The 16,752-nt window shown below is 43.9% G+C and overlaps 1 protein-coding gene across 1 annotated transcript; it reads left to right on the top strand.

Moving 5' to 3' along the window:
- The first annotated feature begins 2,368 nt into the window (after positions 1 to 2,368).
- On the top strand, positions 2,369 to 16,613 carry cpm (carboxypeptidase M). Its single transcript, XM_035148051.2, has 10 exons — positions 2,369 to 2,688; positions 4,442 to 4,618; positions 6,699 to 6,796; positions 10,435 to 10,607; positions 11,817 to 11,916; positions 12,294 to 12,399; positions 12,650 to 12,820; positions 13,159 to 13,311; positions 13,443 to 13,591; positions 13,678 to 16,613. The coding sequence occupies exons 1-10, from the start codon at positions 2,673 to 2,675 to the stop codon at positions 13,945 to 13,947; spliced, it is 1,413 nt and encodes a 470-aa protein (XP_035003942.2). The 5' UTR covers positions 2,369 to 2,672; the 3' UTR covers positions 13,948 to 16,613.
- The last annotated feature ends 139 nt before the right edge of the window (positions 16,614 to 16,752 follow it).

The following is a 16,752-nucleotide window of genomic DNA, read 5'->3' as shown; positions in this document are numbered from 1 at the left end:
CATAAACTCCACTAATTTCTGTCTCAAAGTTTTCAGGTGAATGGAAGATTTTCTTTCTTCAGCGTTTCGGCCTCAGAGAAAACGGGTGAATCAGCGTAGTCGTGTTTTACAAAATGAGATTTCAGTTACTGGGAGACAGACGAGTGTCTCAGTGATGTTGTACCTGTCCATCTCCCCTGCAGCTTCATTAACTTCCTGTTTCTGAGCCTCGCCTCTCATCTCCTTGACCGTGTCTTCTTAAATGAGCTGTCAATCAGCCGGCCGCCCCCCCCCTCGAGGCACAATTACTCTGACATTATTACCTCAACGTACAAGACGGAGGATTAAAAACACTTTCTGTGCTGTCGGTTCACTTTAATGCTGAAGACGCAGAAGACTCCACCTGACGCAGAGCGAGGGAATCGGCAGAATACTGATTCAACTTGGATTCGACTGAGAGACGAAGAAAGACACTTCGTCTTCACATGTTTCCACTGATGCTGAGTGTCGTCGTAGTTCAGATACAAAACTGTCGTGTCCTGTAGTTTCATACAAACAAAATATGATAGATGTGCACCAACAAATGCCAAACGGAGACTTTCATCTTCTTCAACCCCTTCAAGGACTCTGCCAACGTCCTCAAGGACAGTTCTACCCCTCGGTCCTCTTAAAGGACAACCCCCCCCCCCCCTTCTTCAAACACTTCCTTTCTCTGACAAACTAGTCAAAGACTCCTCTTGCCTCCTCAAACTCACTTCCTGGATCAAGGCCTCCTGCCGCCTCCCTTTAGAACCCAACCCATTCTGGTGACATCGCTTCAAGGACCCTTAAACTTCTTGAAAGACCCCACATCCTTCTACAGCCTCCTCGAGGACTTCAACAATCCCTCTTAGGTCCCTCGAGCTTCTGCATGGAGCCTACAACCTCTTCAATGACACAATGCTTTAACGACCTCCGAGGACTGAGTTGTCCTCTGTGAGGCCCCAGACGTCCTCGTGGACTCCTACGACGTCTTTAAGGACATTAAATTCACCTCAGAATCATTTTCTGTGTCCATTCATTTTACTCAAAGACCCAGAACCTCCTCAAGGACACTAATTATTTACTGGTCTATTTACTACCAGTCCTCTACATCTATTGTTACTACATAGACGTGAATATTTAAGAGATGATATCATTTTCCTTTGGGTTGTGATGATATTTGACGTGTTGTAGTTTAAAGCTGCAGCCAGCAGATGGCGCCAAAATGCTATCACAGCAACCTGGATTATTTCTGTAGAATCACTTTCTTCCTCTTTTCGTTCTTATTCTTACAAAAATAAATGAACCACAAATCTTACATTTGCCATTTGAAGTGAAATACAGAATGAGAATAAAGCGACTTACACTTTACTGTTGGATGAAAGAAGTTTCATTAACAATGATTGTAATTAATAAATGTAATTAATAAATGTAACTCTATTTGTCAGTGTTCTTTTTATACTGAGCGCCAAACTACTGATTATAACTGTACTTTTTTTTAATAATAACATGAAGACTGAATTCAATTTAAACTGATTTTAAATTCAAACTTAAAACAGTTAATTTACAGCAACCTCCTGAAGGACAGTTTCTCGAGACCCTCACTTTGTCCGTGACGTCTACAACTTCTCCCCAACGACCTGTTCTGGGTCTCGAACTTCCTAAAGGACAGAAGCACTCATAGTTTAACCTCCTCCAGGACTTTCCTTCTCTTCAAGGACCCTAAACCTCAATATTCTACAACCTCCTCGAAGATTCCTTCAACATCTTCAATGACCATAACAATCGTGAAGTCCCACGTTCTCTCTGAGGACCACAGACTTCACTCTGCGTACAGACCAGTACAAGCACCACAAGGTCGTCTCCAGCATCAAGGACCCTTCAAACCTCTTCAAGGTTCCTCCTCAAGGACCAAATATCTCTCCTACAAGGTCTGCAACCTTTTCAACCTCCTCCACCTCCTCCACCTCCTTCACCTCCTCCACCTCCTCCACCTCCTTCACCTCCCTTACCAACTCTGGAAGGACAAAGTTATATTTGTTCCTTTTAAAAGTTCCAAATTGAAGGAGAAGGTTAGCGTCCATTTTGGTTTTTACTCTTTACTTCACCTGTAGGAAATTCTACATCTTTCACGAACATGTTTACTTCAAATTTAAATCATTTCTGTTACTGGTGAACAAATATTAGAAGTTTGATGTGAAGGAGGTAAAACACACGCACGCACACACACACACACACACACACACACACACACACACACACACACACACACACACACACACACACACACACTCACACACACGCTGTAAGCTCCGCCCCTCACAGACCGGCAGAGCCGATGATGTAAAACTAACATTCATTGAAAGAAGCGACACGGACTCGTCTCGTCCGCCGCTGCTGTTCGGTTCTGTTCGGATCTTCTGGTTCGGTTCGGTTCTGTTCTGTTCTGTTCGGTTGTTCGGATCTGTTCGGTTCTGTTCGGTTGTTCGGATCTGTTCGGTTCTGTTCGGTTGTTCGGATCTGTTCGGTTCGGTTCGGTTCTGTTCGGTTCTGTTCGGATCCTCCTCGTCGACCCACCGACCGGCACCGGACAGACGTGTGACGGTTGATATCGGTCAGAAACTGATCGAATCGATCGATCAGCTGCTTCAGGAACATTCATCTATGATAAGATGTCACGTGCTGAAGGTGAGACACACTGATAACTTTATAATATTGTTATATATTAATCACCTGTGATGTAAGTGGTGTTAGATTTAATGACCTGTTGTTTCCTGCAGCATCTATAACATTAACATTCCTTTGCTGGGTTTATCTGTTTTATTATATTTATATATTATTTAAGGTTCAAGCTGCATCTCGTTTATTTTAACAAACTGAACTCGGAGAATAAAACCACCCTCACAAAATAAATCATTGAAAGCAGTTTAGTTCTGTGAATAACTAACTGTTCTCTAGAAGAAGAAGGAACACTGACGTTAAAGATTAACTAGAAGAAACTAAAAATTATTTTTTCCATCCGATGCTTTGTAAAACAGTGGGAAATAACTTTTATTATATAACAATTACCTGTAAAAAACTAAATAAACCAAAGCTTAGTCATGGAAACACTAGAGATTGTGTATTAGCTCTTTATCTAAATGTGTAGTTACCGTTTACACCGTGTAAATGCAAGATAGATAAAAGGTTGATTATGTTTCCAGTACATTAAGATAATGTCTCTTATGTTTGTTCAACTTTTATAATGTCCATATTTATACATTGACTCATTTCTAGATCTAAAGTAAAGTTTTCAGGAGACGTAGTAAGATGCACAAAATGGATTAAATCAGCTCAAACACAGTGAAACTAAAAGCAGCAGCTGAAGTTCACAGAAACCTGGAGGAGAGTTTTTCTCAGTTTTAACGGAAACACGTCCTCGGCTCCTCGGACGGTGACGAGTTAGATAAAGTCAACGAACCCTGTGAGAAGATTCCTCGAGGGATCTTCAGACAAACGGCTGCACACACCTGTAATTACTGTCTCACACGACACCGCTGGCATTCCTGAACAGAGGCTGAGCGGGAGGAGGAGGCCAAGGGTTCATTCATCATCATCATCATCATCATCATCATCATCATAATGCAAACAGGACGTCTTTATACCCGAGAGTCTGGAAACTCACTTATTCAAAATACTGCAGATTAATGATTGACAGAATAGGTTCATGTGGAGTAATTTGCTAAAACCTATTTTCTCTGTAAATTTTTACATTATTTTCCAAAATTTTTAACTTGGAACCTTAAAACTAATTATTTTCCTATAATAATTTCCCATAATAGTTGAATAATTTTAGGAAAAATATGTCATAGTTACGAGATGTGGAAACGAATGATCCGACAAACTAATCAAAACATCCTTCAAATAAATTGGGTTATAATTGTTACAAAAAATGTCATGTTGAATATCTTTTGTATTTTTAGGGGCAATAATAGGAAATTCTGTGTTTCTGGTTCTAGATGCATGAAAGTTGCTTCCATCTAACATTTGATGTCATTAGATAATTCTGTAAATCCTGATAATCGGTCTTTTGGAAGGTGAAGCAGTTTGTCGTCAGCGTGGAGTCACTTTACTGATCACAACTTTCATTTTAGTTTGATTTCTGTATTAATGCTGGAAATGAAACCAGTAGAAGAAACTGGTCCAGCAGTGTTTTGATTTTAAGAGATAGTTCTTTCCTTTAACTCGTGAAACCTCAGAAAAGAGTAAAACCTTTGTTGGGATATTTGGTTTCCCAGTTAAAAAATGATTGTGACTAAATGAGCAACAATCAGATTTAAGATCAGACAACACATCAAATATTTAAATAAGCATCAGATAGATTCCGTTTCATTAACCTGACGAACATTCAGCTCTTATTCTTGTCGTTTTTTTTCACACTCTCTGTTTTCTCCTCCTACAGGTCACACTGCGGTGATGTCATCACTCCTCTTCCTCCTGCCCTTCCTCATCCTCTCCCCCACCTCGTCGCTGGAGTTCCGTTACCACAACAACCGTGAGATCGAGCAGTACCTCCAACAGATCGGCACCGCCAACCCCGACATCACGCACATGTACAGCATCGGCCGGTCCGTCAGAGGTGCTGCTAACGATCACTTCATTGCTTTATTATTACTAATCAATAATCAATAATGTGTAGTTTCCTCCGTTCCACAACATGAACCACATTTTTATTATTGTAACCATGACGACAAACATCCCGGAGTCATAAGGAATTATTTATTTTAATCTAAACCCTGATTCGTGAACCTGACCTCGTAGTTTGTGTCCTCACACGAAACCAAACCAGGTTTGTTTCGAACACTTTGACATTCTAACCAAACAACCAAGGTCATGTTCACCAGCTACAACCGGTTTAGGACATTTTCTGGAAGTGTCCGGAATTCAGTGTTTCTGGAATTCCTACAGACGATGTTTCATCTTCTGTGGCTGTTTCCAGAAATATCGTCCTGACACGTTGTGTAGTTGGTGTTTGTGGAGCAGCAGCAGCAGGTTGTCGGGTCCGACTCGTTCACACCAACACGAACATGTGGGGAACATCCAGGCGAGGGGCGGAGCCTTGGTAGAGGGGCGGAGCCTGTAGAGCAGCAGGAGGCCGGACATGACGTATAAACTCTGTGGAAAGATCAGTGTTGTTGTTTACAGCTCATCCACACCGGCGTCGGCCCTCAGCACCAAAAGATCTGGAACCTCCTCGTGTTTCCAAGTTGACGTCTTCGTCTTCTACGTGTACGGCTCCTCTTCTTCATCAGGAGATGTTTGTGTTCTTCCAGTTTCACGTCCGTCACGTGTTAGAAACCTCATCAACACGTCCACTCGCTCACTGGGAAGCTTCCTGCTGGGATCAGTAACCATGTGACTCACACACTGACGACAACGTTGTGATTTGCAACACAAATGGTTTTCGTCCTGCACATTTAAATTAAACATATAGAGAGAGGCAGGTTCATTTACATACACACACACACACACACACACACACACACACACACACACACACACACACACAGATGATGGCTGACTGTATCAGGTGTCAGTCACTATAGCAACCATCACAGTGGCTGAGTGTGTGTCTGTTGGTGTTGGGATCATATAACAGGACCACAAACTGAGGTTAATTTAATCTGGGACGACTTAATCTGGCTAATCACACACACACACACACACACACACACACACACACACACACACACACACACACACACACACAGGTTGGACGCAGGCCAGCTGGTGTCCTAGATTAGCTCAGATTATCTCTGTGTGTGTGTGTGTGTGTGTGTGTGATTGTGTGTTACCTCGTCTGTCTGCTGCCAGTTTTTCTCTCATGTTTCCCTGATGACTCTTTCACACATTTTACGATAGTTACAGGTCTGTGTGTGTGTGTGTGTGTGTGTGTGTGTGTGTGTGTCTGTCTGTGTGTGTGTGTGTTCTGTCTGTGTGTGTGTGTGTCTCAGACGTGCTGAGGCCTGCAGTCCTTCATTCATCTGCTGCTCTGACACATTTGCCTGAAGTTACGTTCATGTATGGAAACTATTCCTTCTCTGAAAAAAATCAACACCAAACAAATCGTAAACTGTAAAATCTGTCATCGGTTGTTTCCTGCAAACTTTTAATTATCACACTCGAGTGTGCGAAAGTGATTTTAAACCCCGGGGGGTTGATTCATCTCTTTACCTGCCTGACGGTCCCCAGTAGCACCAACACACAGGTTTCATTCCAATCTAAACCTGTAAACCTATAAGAAGTCGGGAACACACACACACACACACACACACACACACACACACACACACACACACACACACACACACACACACACACACACACACACACACACACAGAGGGTTGTGATGATGCTGTTGCTAAGTGACCTCCATCATCAGGTCAAAGTTTTAATTGTTTTTGTGCTTTAAGGTAAAAAACCTGCAGAACTCACAACGCGCTCACGTCATAAACATCCTGTTGTGAAGCTTTAGCTCTGAGGTTGGATTCTTCAGGTTCAATTTAGTGTCGTACAGAGTCTCAGCATGAAAGAAGATTTTCCTCAGGAGAAACAAACCAGATGTACAAAGTCTAACATGTAACATGTGACATGTGACATGTGACCTGTGACATGTGACCTGTGTGAGTGTTGACACTGAGTTCACTCTGTCTCTCAGGTCAGCAGCTGTGGGTGTTGGTTCTGGGCCTAAGTCCTCGGAGTCACACCCTCGGGATCCCAGAGTTCAAATATGTGGCCAACATGCATGGAAACGAGGTGAGACACACACACACACACACACACACACACACACACACACACACACACACACACACACACACACACACGCCCCTCCCTGTCGACAGGAAGCAGGAATAAAAAGAGACTAAAGAGATCAACAAAAGCCATTGAAAGTCAGACTCCACTTTTGTATTCAGACGACAGACTGTGAGTGTGTGTGTGTGCGTGTGTGTGTGTGTGTTTCTCTGAGTGTGTGTGTGTGTGTGTGTTTCTCTGACTGTGTGTGTGTGTGTGTGTGTGTGTTTCTCTGAGTGTGTGTGTCTGTGAGTGTGTGTGTGTCTCTGTGTGTTATCCTGATGGAAACAGACAGTGCGCTGAGTCAACATTAGAAAACAAATGTATTGATTCATGAATTCCGCAGAGAAGCAAACGACTTACAGAACATTAGACCTCAAACTCAGGTGAACTTCTCTTGTTGGTTTTAGTTCAAATTCAATCACAGCAAGTGAACAACTTATTATATTTAACAGTCTTCTACGTGTGCGGCTCCTCTTCTTCATCCTGAGATCTTTGTGTTCTTCCAGTTTCACGTCCGTCACGTGTTAGAAACCTCGTCAACACATCCTCTCGCTCACTGGGAAGCTTCCACACATTGTCCTGCTGCTTCCTCACGTGGACTCACTCTGACATGTTACCGGGAGGCTGCAGGAGAAGATCCAGAAAACGTTGAGCAGAGTTGAGCAGCTTGTGAGTTTGTGCCGCTGATGTTTGGTGTCAGATCCCTGAAGTCGTCACTTCCTGTATCTCTGAGGAAGACGGATGATGATTCAGATCCCGACACCAGCTTCGTTAATGTTGTGACTTTGTGTGTGAACAGAAGCTCGGAGCAGATTCTCCAAGAGGGAGGAGAGAGTTATCATGGTGGGAGAAACAAATAGAAACTTTAAAACCATCACCGTCAATAGTTCAATCAAATCACAGCCATAGATTCATAATTCAGAAACTTTATAATCAAATCTTTTCGATGAAACTAAACTTGAGGTAGAAATCAAAGTTAAGAGCAGTGTCAGGGAAACTCCGAGACCTCCGACCAGCATCTGGTTGCCACGGTTACAGGCAACGGCTGATCGCACTGTGTGTGTGTGTGTGTGAAAGTCAGTGGAAATGTCCTTAAATAGACAAGTCACGCCTGGACACACACACACAGACACACACAGTCAGCAAACACAGTCAGCGGAGTGTGTCGGTTCAGAGGAAAACTTCCAGAAAGAGGCCTTTTCACTGCGGCCACACACACACACACACACACACACACACACACACACACACACACACACACACACACACACACTTCACACTTTAACAGCAGGAATGTAGCCTCGGTGGAAAAGCTGAAAAAGGTGTCGTGCAGAGATCGTTGTCTGTTGAGTGTGCTTACGTGAGCAGTTCCCACAAAATAACTTTGTGTGTGACCGGAGTTTATTTCCTGCGACGCTGGCGAACAAACCTAACGACCTCGTTCCTACCGAGACGCGTCGACAGTAACGGAGGTAGATCACATTATATTTGTATCTGTTTATTTCGGCCCCGCTTGCGCTCGCTGAAGCTGTCGTTCCCAACAAGGCCCGTTTGTGCTCGGAGAGGTTTCCTGCAGTTTGTGAGGACGGAGCGTGTGTGGACAGATTTTGAAGTAGCTCGTCTGATTTTCAGAAGGAAAAAGAGAAATGATGAAACATTAGCCAAAAGTACGAAGTCTCACACGAGCAGATGTGTCCTTTCAGCCCCAACGTGTCCCACGGTCCATTGCACTTCATTGACAAACTGTTTGTCAGAGGCAATGGCAGCAAAAAGAGAAGCGAAAAACACCAAGATAATTTATGTCTTAATGTCGGGACTCAACCGAACAGCTAGAGGGGAACATGTTAAACCAGTCTTGTTGCTCGGCGACGGCTGTAACGGTGGGACAAGCTGGTGACGCACGTGGCCCCTGATATGAGTCACAGCTCATGTCATATCTACCCTGTTGTTGTTTATATATATAAATTAGTTTTGTTGTAGTCGCTAAGTTCTAGAAACACTATGAGCGAAGAGATGGTGAAAAGAAAGATTTCTTTCCTCATAGCGACGTTGAGATGGAGCGAGTCGTCCTCCACCTGTCGACTCTTATCTTCTCACAGTATCTTGTTTTCTGAGAAGTGATTGTGTGTGTGTGTGTGTGTTGTTTGTTGGTGTGCGTGTGTGGCCGACAGGAAATGAGGGCGAGCCAGGTTTCCTGTATTTTCTCAAAGAAACTGTCCTCACTCTGTTAGTGTTTCATCGTGGTGACCCCCTCCTCCTCCTCACCAGCCCTGCACTCACTTGTGCTAATGCACAGACACGTAAACATCACTGCACCGCTTTCATCCTGTCGTCCAAACCCCCCGATCTCACTGTTTCCACAGGGAACTTCATTGATTCAGATTCCAAGTGAGACATGAGTCCTTTTATAAATTCACTCTCTATTGAGTTCTGTTGTCATCTGGCATCAATTAGTTTATATTCAAGTTTTATATAAGTCCATTAAGTTTCATTCATATATAATTCCCCTTTGGATTTTAACCGTCAGCTGTTTCATCGAGCTGAAGCGTGATTCTCACTTTTAAAAGTGTCGGACATTTTGGTCTCACATTTATTGTTTTATTAATTTATTGACAATAATCCAAATATAAAATATGAACAGTCTTTTCCCCTGAAGGTCACGAGTGTAGGAAACAAACGGGCGTTTTCTTTGAGTGACGGGAGCAGAGGGAGAAAAGGGAGAGACCGTTTAGACGAGTGATGGAGGAAAACAAAATGATGGCCGGAGGCAGAGCGAGTCCAAACGTGTGTGTCTGTGGGTCTCTGTGTGTGTGTGTGTGTGTGTGTGTGTGTGTGTGTGTGTGTGTGTGTGTGTGTGTGTGTGTGTGTGTGTGTGTGTGTGTGTGTGTGTGTGTGCACGTGTCGTTTCCCACCCTTCTCTCCTTCTCCCTCCTGAGGTTTTCATTCATTCACAAAGTTTGTCTTCTTCTTTCTTCGTCTGTCTGAGGAAAACAGCGTCTGATTCATCTCTCGATTCCTGACTGACTCACGACAACATCACCTCCTCCCCCGCTCGCTCTCCCTCTCTTCAGGAGAGAACATGTAAATACAGACGAGAAACATCCTGTCACGTCAAAAAAAACTAAAAAGATAACAAATGAATGAATGGAACTGAGCAGCAGTGACAAGAGAGCGTCTGACAGTTGTTTTAAAGTTCCACACTTTCCACGAAAGATCCAGAATCTGAGAGCAGATGTTTCACACCAACGCAGAAGCAGCGTTAGCACGAGGAGAAGAGCTGAAGCTGGAGCGCATGAGCTCTAAATGCAGGCATCAAAACGTCTGAGTGCAGAGATTGAGCGCAAGCAGAGTGAATCTAAACACGAGCAGGACACGATTAACAGCAGCGTTTTGAGTGAGAGCTGAGTTCTGCTTTCAAACTGGAAACTGGAAATGGTCTCGGAAAAAACAAATTGTAGGGTGAAGTCTTGGAAGAGTTCAGGCTGAGTCTCCAGGAAATAACCCGACTGTGTGTGTGTGTGTGTGTGTGTGTGTGTGTGTGTGTGTGTGTGTGTGTGTGTGTGTGTGTGTGTGTGTGTGTGTGTGTGTGTGTGCAGGTTCTCGGCCGAGTGCTGCTGCTCCAGCTCATCGACGACCTGGTGCGTGGTTACCGCGGCAATGAATCTTGGTCGCAGCAGCTGCTGAACAGCACCCGCATCCACATCCTCCCAACGATGAACCCTGACGGCTTCGACGAGGCGGGTACACACTGCCAGTACAGCCAGGGCAGGTACACACACACACACACACACACACACACACACACACACACACACACACACACACACCACACACACACACACACAGAGTTTCAGTGGTCAAGTGGAACAACATTTAAAAGCAGCTTCTGAAATGTAAAAATATTCTGCGAACCACAGAGACTCTGAGCTTCCTCATGACGCCACCGTCTTCTTCACTTTTTCTTTTGAACTTTAACCTCATGTTTATCTTTTAACCTGCAGTAGAAATGCTCCTCGTGTGTTTACGTTGTTAAACTAAAGATACAAATGATGTACAACTCCAGCTCAAAGGTTATTTCAGTCAATAAACAAACTCTGAGCTGTGACATCACTCTGTGTCCTGTGATCTAATGAAGTTCAGTCTTATTTGATAGGAGACATCAGCCCGACTGTTTAAATGTTAGTCATCATTAATATTCTTAAAGGAAAAGAGACGGATATTAAAATGTAGATCATCTAAAATGATTTTTTCTTCATTAACCAACAGATGAGAACTTGGAAAATATGTGTTACATGTGTACTTGTACTACTAAACCTTCGAAGAGTAGCTTTAAGGTTTTAAGGTTAGATAATACATGATGTAAATGAGTGTGTGTGTCAATCCACATGTCAAGACTTTAAATACTTTGAGACACGACATACACACACACACTGTTTTCTTGGAACAGACTCAACTATGCAACGCTCCAACGCCCACGCGGTGATAAGCAGGAAAGCAGACGCACACACACACACACACACACACACACACACACACACACACACACACACTATAGATCATTATCTCACACACAGATTAAAGTATAAATCTTAAGTGTCTCATTAAAAGTGTTTTGACTTTTATTAATGAACTGGAAACTCTGTGTGTGTATTTGTATTTGCTCACTTCCCATGAAAGAAAAAACAAGTCTCTGACTCACATACTGTAAATATTTGTGTGGGTGTGCATGTGTGTGTGTGTGTGTGTGTGTGTGTGTGTGTGTGTGTGTGTGTGTGTGTGTGTGTGTGTGTATAAATTCAGACTGCAAAGTGGTTTGAGTCTCTGTATATTGTGATTTAGTTTCACTGAAATAAAACAAATTCTCTTGGCTCCGCTACAGATTAACTTCAGGCTCTAAAGTGTGAAACTCCACCAGCAGGAGGCGACGAAGAGTTTCTGTATTCGTGCAGTAAACGTTTCCGTGTCTCGTCTGTTTCAGGTTCAACCATAACGGCGTCGATCTGAACAGGAACTTCCCCGACGTCTTCGCTGGTCTCCGGCGGCAACAGCAGCCTGATGACGAGACGAGGGAGGCAGAGGTCAGAGGTCAAATTCCTCCTGACGTCAAAGTTCAGAAAAATAAATCATCTATTATTATATAATAGATGATTTGTGGAATTTGTGGTTTCAAAGCCTGTTTGTAAAAAGAAAATCTGAATTCACTCCATTCGTCAAACAGCTGCAGTCGTTTCCAGGCTCCACAGTAGAGAAGAGATTATTATAAATAATAATAAATAACATTATTCATAAATAATGTTCATTTGTTGTCATCAGAGATTTATTTAATAGGTTTAGTGATAAATATGGAAATGATTATAACCTGGTTTGTTATTTGTTATTTGTTCAAACATATAAATAATAATATGTTGGGGTCAGTTTCATATCTGTAATAAAAAGTTTTCTGTGTGTGTCACAGGTCCGGGCTGTGATTGGCTGGTTGAAGACTGAGACTTTCGTTCTCTCTGCAAATCTTCATGGAGGAGCTCTGGTGGCCAGTTACCCCTACGACAACAGCAACGGGGGTAAACACACACACTCACACACACACACACACACACACACACACACACACACACACACACACACACACACACACACAGGCTGTTTTAAACATGTTTCTGAATTGAGTTCATCCAACAGCAAAAACGATAACTCAGTGAACTATTCTAACTTTTATTCTTCACTTTATGCTGTTTGTCTGTTTATTAAAATGGACGCAGCTCCTCCAAACCAATGGGTGACGTCACGTTTCGAAATGTCTGTGTTTTCCAGGCAGCGAGCAGGTGGGCGGGGCCAGCATCGCCCCTGACGACGACGTGTTCGTTAAACTGGCCAAGGTTTACTCCTACAACCACGGCTCCATGCACCGGGGAGGCGGCTGCGATGTCGGAGCATCATTCGTAGACGGCATCACCAACGGATACCTGTGGTATCCTCTGGAAGGTCACTATCTGCCACTGGGGGTCTCTCCATCCAAACTGTAACATGTTGATGATGTTCACCGTCGTTCAGCAGCTGGAACGACTCATTCAATCCAGTCAAAACACAGACAAAAGCAGTTGCAGGTTAAAAATCGTCCTGGAGCTAACGTTCGTTCCTCTTAAAACCTAAGATCCAGATGTTCAGGAGGTTTTTATCAGGAGCTGAATTCTCCTCGGAGGTTCTTCTCTCCAAAACAAACAGACCTGCTGATAAAATCCAGTGAAACACAGACAAAAGCAGCGTTGAGGTAAAGTTGTGTTTCTTTGCCGTGTGTTGACGTTGTGGTTGTGTGTCGTCAGGTGGGATGCAGGACTACAACTATGTGTGGGCTCAGTGTCTGGAGCTGACTCTGGAAGTTTCCTGCTGCAAGTTTCCTCCAGTCAATGAACTTCCTGCTCTGTGGGCGGACAACAGGAAGTCGCTGCTCGCCTTCATCCAGCAGGTCCACCTGGGTCAGTACCTGTCTGTCTGTCTGTCTGTCTGTCTGTCTGTCTGTCTGTCTGTCTGTCTGTCTGTCTGTCTGTCTGTCTGTCTGTCTGTCTGTCTCTCACTTCATACTCTCTGTTTGTCTGTCTGTGTTCAGGGGTCAAAGGTCGTGTGTTTGACGGCTCCGGGGTGCCGGTGCAGAACGCACTTGTGGAGGTCAAAGGTCGCAAGAACACGTGTCCGTTCCGAACCGACCGACACGGAGAATACTTCAGACTTCTGCTGCCCGGAACCTACAGCTTCACAGTAAAACACACGCACACAGTGACCTCTAGTGGTAGAACTGTGCTCATTACACACTCATGTGACACTCTGGTCTCTTTGATTGACAGGTGACGTACCCGGGTCACAAGGTTCTGACGGAGACTCTTACCGTGCCGTACGGCCCCGACCTGTACTCCGCCATGACACACGACTTCCTGCTACAACGCAGCGATGCTAATTCCACCCAGGCTAACCCCACCAGGGTTCCCCCCACCGCCACGCCCACCTGTAACTACACGTTAAACCTGGAGGGAGGTGGCGCCATCACCACGCCCACATGGACGGGGCTGAGTGCGGGGCTCGTGTTTGTGGCGGCGCTCCGATCCGTGACTGACTGAAGCCGCCCGGCGCCCGGCAGAAGGTCACAGGTCGAAGCGTCCGCCTCCAGAGAAACAAACAATAAGAGCACGTTGGTCCACCAGAGGTTTTGACGCCAGGATTTGGGGTTTTCCACTCACACACGCAGCTTTGTGAGCGAGGCTGGATCAAAAAGCACAGGTCACGACAGAAGGTGGCGAAGGTCGAGTCCACCGTGTCCTCACAAGTCGGCGCTGGACGCTGAGGAACAACTGGAAAAGCACACGTGTGAATTTAACAGATATCATTGGCCAAAGGACGTCACGGTGGTACAGTGGTTAGCACCGTCCCCTCACAGCGAGAAGGTTCCGGGTTTCGACCGGTGTCTTTCTGTGTGGAGGTCCCATGTTCTCCCCGTGTCCAAGTGGACTTCTCCAGCTTCTCCCCTCAGTCCAAACACGTGCACGTTAGTATTAGCTTCATTGGAGACTCTATAACTTGTCTGTAGTGTGAATGGTTGTTTGTTTGTCGCTGTGATTTGATGATGACGTGTCCAGAACGTTTCCTGCCTCTCGACCAATGTCGGCTCCCGATGACGCTCAAAGTATTAGAAGTATAGACGATGGACAACGGCTGAATTCCATTTCGCTGCTTCAGGTTCCTGCTGGTTCCTGTTCATGAGGAAGCTGTTTCCACTCGAGGCCTTCGAGCTACAACAGCTTCCTCTGGTTCGGACTCGAAGAGGTTTTCACAGGTTTACTTCACCGAGCACGTGTGATGCACATATTCTGCCTTTAAGCTCATTTTTTCACCTTACGTACGAAAAGAGAAACGTCCGTTTAAAATTACGTAACCGTCTTTTACTTTGGCATGTTGATAACAGTACGTCCTCTAGAGGGCAGCGAAAGAGGCAAAAGCAGCCACGTTGCAAACAGCTGTGGTCAAACTTTCTCACTCACTTTAACTATTGGCTACCCTGAAGCTCTCGACTCTGCGCTGCCCCCTGGTGGATGTATTGCCTCACAACGTTGAGCATTAATTAGCCTTTACATTGATTTTCCTGACGTAGAGAATTTACCCAGCAGAGGCGAAAATAGAACAAATTCAATATTGAAGGAAAAAATTAACTAGAACTGAAACTCCGAGTGCAGCTCGGAGTCGTCTCACAGGAATAAGAAGCGTTTGGTTTATTGACTTGAAGAAGGTCACGGGAGGAAAAAGGATTTTATCTTAGGGACGACTCTTCCCTGTCGAGGCGCTAACAGCTTGTGACGGAGGTTTATTAAGGGAGGTGGAGCTCGACTGTCATTTCACATGTGAGCAGCAGAACGTCAACACTCACAGGACGATGGTGTGTCTTCAGAGAAGGTTTAAAACCAGATGAGGACGTGAAGTCGTCAGAAACGATGCTGGTGAGCGACACACGTCTGAACTCCTCTGAGGTGCGTTTGATTTACACGTCAGCAGAGCAGCTGGTGCCTGAGTCATCAGACGAGTTCACACAGGAGTTTTCTGCTTGTTTCATCACATTCACTCCTCCGGTGGTTTCACGTCTTCAGGCTTCTTCAGACTCTCGACACAGACGGATGCTGGGACACGGATTCATTCAAACTTCACAACTTGTGTTTCTCTGCCGCTGAAGAGACGATTCTCACTTCACTGTAAAGCACAAGTGAATATTATATTTCTCCTGTTTATTCCTGCTTTAACACCTTTTTATATATTTATAAAATCACACTAAAACTAAATTAACTTAAAATTTACATTAAAAATGTATATAACAAAAAAAGAATATAACAATAATAAATATTTAGCTGATCTGAATAAATATCACGAAAAATAACCAGAATTTATTCGAATTTTTAAAAAACAAGTAAGATTAAAAGCAACTCAAAGGCTCCACCTGGTGGCAGAAGCTGTGCAGCACATCCAACATCAGGAAAATACTCAGTTATGAACATGTTTGTTTTACTTTGTAGTTTAAACCAACGTTACTCGAGTAAATGTTTAAAAATAGATGTTCTAAATATCAAGGTATTAATGCATGATTACAAGTGAACCTGTCAACTTGTATAAACATAAAAAAGTCCTTTACAATCTGAACTAAAGTAAGTTTATGGAACACAGAGGAGTAAACGAGAGAAGAGTCAGACGACAGATTATTAGTGAATAAGAGTCAAACTAGTTATTTGAAGTTTAATTTTGAAGAACTCCGCAGATCTTCTGAAGGAAATCTGACCAAACGCTCGACGACTGAATCCTTCGCTGCAGCTCAAACAGTATCTGTACACATACGCACAGTATTTATACACAGTCTGCACAGTATTTATACACAGAATACGTATTTCAGAGCAGGTTCGATAAACAGCCGCTGTCATTCCTGTTTGTGACACAGGTCAGAGGTCAGCGTACGTCCTCGGCTCAGAAACTCAGCGGCCTTCTGCACATTTCTGCCAAATATCAGGTTTTTGTACTTTTCTACTGTTTGATATTAAAACGCTGTTTGATATTAAAACGCTGTTTGATATTAACCCGATAATAAAGAATCCTCGGTGCCTGTTAAACGTGGAGCGACTGACGGTTTCAGTCACAGAGAAAAACATCCAAACCTCAATCGAGTTTTCTTGTGTCTGATGTTTCGTCACATCACAGTTTGGTGCATGAAGGAAACGTGTTGAGAAATAAAAAATAAAAACTGACGAATCGTGACGTGTGGATTGTGTTTGATGCTCTCGCTGTTACAGACGGATTCTCGTGACCACAGACAAAACCTACGACACTTTTTACGACATATATTCGTTATTTTAAATCCTAGATATTTACGAGAAGAATCCCTCGCAGTCACC

This window comes from Hippoglossus stenolepis, chromosome 22, assembly GCF_022539355.2.
Source record: "Hippoglossus stenolepis isolate QCI-W04-F060 chromosome 22, HSTE1.2, whole genome shotgun sequence".
Lineage (NCBI taxonomy): Eukaryota > Metazoa > Chordata > Actinopteri > Pleuronectiformes > Pleuronectidae > Hippoglossus > Hippoglossus stenolepis.
This window is presented reverse-complemented; position numbering and strand designations above follow the sequence as displayed.